The 2,276-nt window shown below is 39.9% G+C and overlaps 1 protein-coding gene across 1 annotated transcript; it reads right to left on the bottom strand.

The window, feature by feature from the left end:
• Window positions 1–355: 355 nt before the first annotated feature.
• On the bottom strand, window positions 356–1,096 carry LOC103769751 (sphingolipid delta(4)-desaturase/C4-hydroxylase DES2-like; the record flags this gene model as incomplete). Its single annotated transcript, XM_008936985.1, has 1 exon — window positions 356–1,096. A coding segment is annotated over exon 1 (717 nt), but the record flags the coding sequence as incomplete, so codon positions are not given.
• Window positions 1,097–2,276: the final 1,180 nt, after the last annotated feature.

Below are 2,276 nucleotides of genomic sequence, written 5' to 3'. Positions count from 1 at the left end.
ATCAGATTAGTCAAGCATGATTTTTCCATTGGTTAACCCATGCTGACTAGTCCCAATAACTTTCTTCTCTTTCAAGTGCTTAGAGATAACCTCCAGAACCCCAGAATGAGCCACTCCATCATTTTTCCAGGGATGGTGGTGAGGCTGACTGGTCTCTTTGTTTGTTTTTGTCATGTTTATTTCTTTTGTTTGTGGAGGGTTTTTTTTGTTGTTTTTTTTTTTTGTTTTGTTTTAAAAGGTGCTAAACTGTCTCAAAGAAATCACTTCAAATAGTAGCCATGGATCAATTTTTAAAAGAGGAAAAAAAAAAAAAAAAAACAAAACCAAAGTTCATTCATGTTGCTGGAATACTTACCATTGGCAATCTGCATCCAGGAATGCTGGGGAAGTCATGATGCTCCATGTGGTAGCCTACATTAAAGGTGAGCCAGTTCAGAGGTCCGTAGTAAGAGTATGTCTCATACCCTTTTAAGAACATGTAGTGTTCTGCTATGAAGTGACCAGAAATGGGATGTACGCCCATGCAAAGAATTGTACCTGCTATTAAGTAAATAATAGGTTTGAGCCCCCAAAGGAAGTAAATTATAAGGTCTATAGAAAACTGGACAAGAGCATTAAAAATTTCCATCCGTGTAATTGCTTTGGGGTTCACATACAATGGTCTCAGACTGTAGAACAGAGGTTGGAGGAAAAGCCAAAGCAGCTTCCGGAGTGGTGTACAGAAGAACCAGCCTTCAAAGTCTGTAGGAATGTCCACATCCAGGCTGTCCCCACCAAGGTACCGATGATGGTCAATGTGGTATTTCTTGAAGGAGGCAGAATAAGGGATGCCAATTGGCAAGTTGGCAAAGACTGCAAACCATCGGTTCCACTTGGCCTGCTTGTTCCCAAAGGCAACGTTGTGTGAAATGTCATGGATGGCTAGGGTCAGCGAGTGGTTGATGCAACCCCCAAAAGCATAACCCCAGAAGAAAATCCATTTCCACGTTAAGTCTTTCACCAGGTAGCACGCTAGAAACTGCACAAAAACCATTCCAGATACAATCCACTTTAAATGTGGATCTGGTCCCATCAGAGTCTTGATCTCTGGATACTTGGCTAAAGTGAAAAATGTAGAGAAAAACTGCATTAGATCAGTTAGATAAACAATCACCACTGTGACTCTCTATTTTTATCACACTATGTCTGTGGCCTTAGTTTTATAAAACGGTGATTGCAAAGTAGGGTTGCCACTACAGTGTAAGCTTTACTAATGTATGGGCTCCACTCCTACTTCCAGCATGACGTCCAATTGTGATTGATATTGAGAGATATCTATATAGAGAGAGAGACGGATTAAAAAAAATTACCCTGACAGTCAATATGTGGCATCACGTGCCTTCACAGCATTGAGTATTGCTATGCCAAAACCCACCAGATGTAAGCTCTAGGAAGAACCTTCTGTCAAGTTTTTAATTTCCTATTTTATTTTGCCGACTACAGATGCTACTTTCCTCAAAAGGGCTACAACTGCCTTCTTGTGGCCCTTTCCTCACTGTTGCTTCAGATATACTGGCAGAAGAAAGAGGACTGAACCAGAGGCTCATCAGATTTTGTTCTGTGGCTAAATGACAAATGCAGCATTAAAAAAAAGTCCTAAATATTTGAGTGTTCATCACCAGTGCTTACAACACATATAACTCTTTGGACACAGTAACATGACTGGGAAGTCAGTAATATTATCAGGAATTTGTAAGACACAGGAAATGTTTCTCTGTTCCCATTCATTAGCCTGTTTACAAGGCACATATTAAAACTAGGCATGAGAGTCCCAGGTAAATCATACAACAGCTTCAGGTGACCTCACAAATACCACAATAGAGCATCAGAGACATGGGCTGGGCTTGCCAGGTCCAACTTGTGTCAGGCCAGGACCAGTTTACTGATCTTTGGGCCTGCTGGCTGTTCACATTTCCTTTAAAAAAAAAAAAAAAAAAAAAAAAAAAAAAAAAAAAAAAAAAAAAAAAAAACAACACAGAAAATACAGAGTTTATCTTCTAGGTGCTATTCATTGCTTCAGGTCTCTTCTTTACAAACCCACACTTCTCACTTCCAGTATTAATTTGCACATCAATTTTTTCCAGTCTTTTATGGCTTCTACCCAAACTGTGCATTTCCTCCCCCCTTTAACTCATACTCTGCATTTCTCAATAATTACAGCTTTCACAGATAAGGCTGCAGGACAAGTCACTCATTCCGAACCCTGAGGTTACGCAGTGTGTCCTTGTAAGTTTGAT

This window comes from Merops nubicus, unplaced genomic scaffold (assembly GCF_000691845.1).
Source record: "Merops nubicus isolate BGI_N331 unplaced genomic scaffold, ASM69184v1 scaffold10383, whole genome shotgun sequence".
NCBI lineage: Eukaryota > Metazoa > Chordata > Aves > Coraciiformes > Meropidae > Merops > Merops nubicus.
Note: the sequence above shows the minus strand (reverse complement) of the source record. Positions and strands in the feature narration are given on the sequence as shown.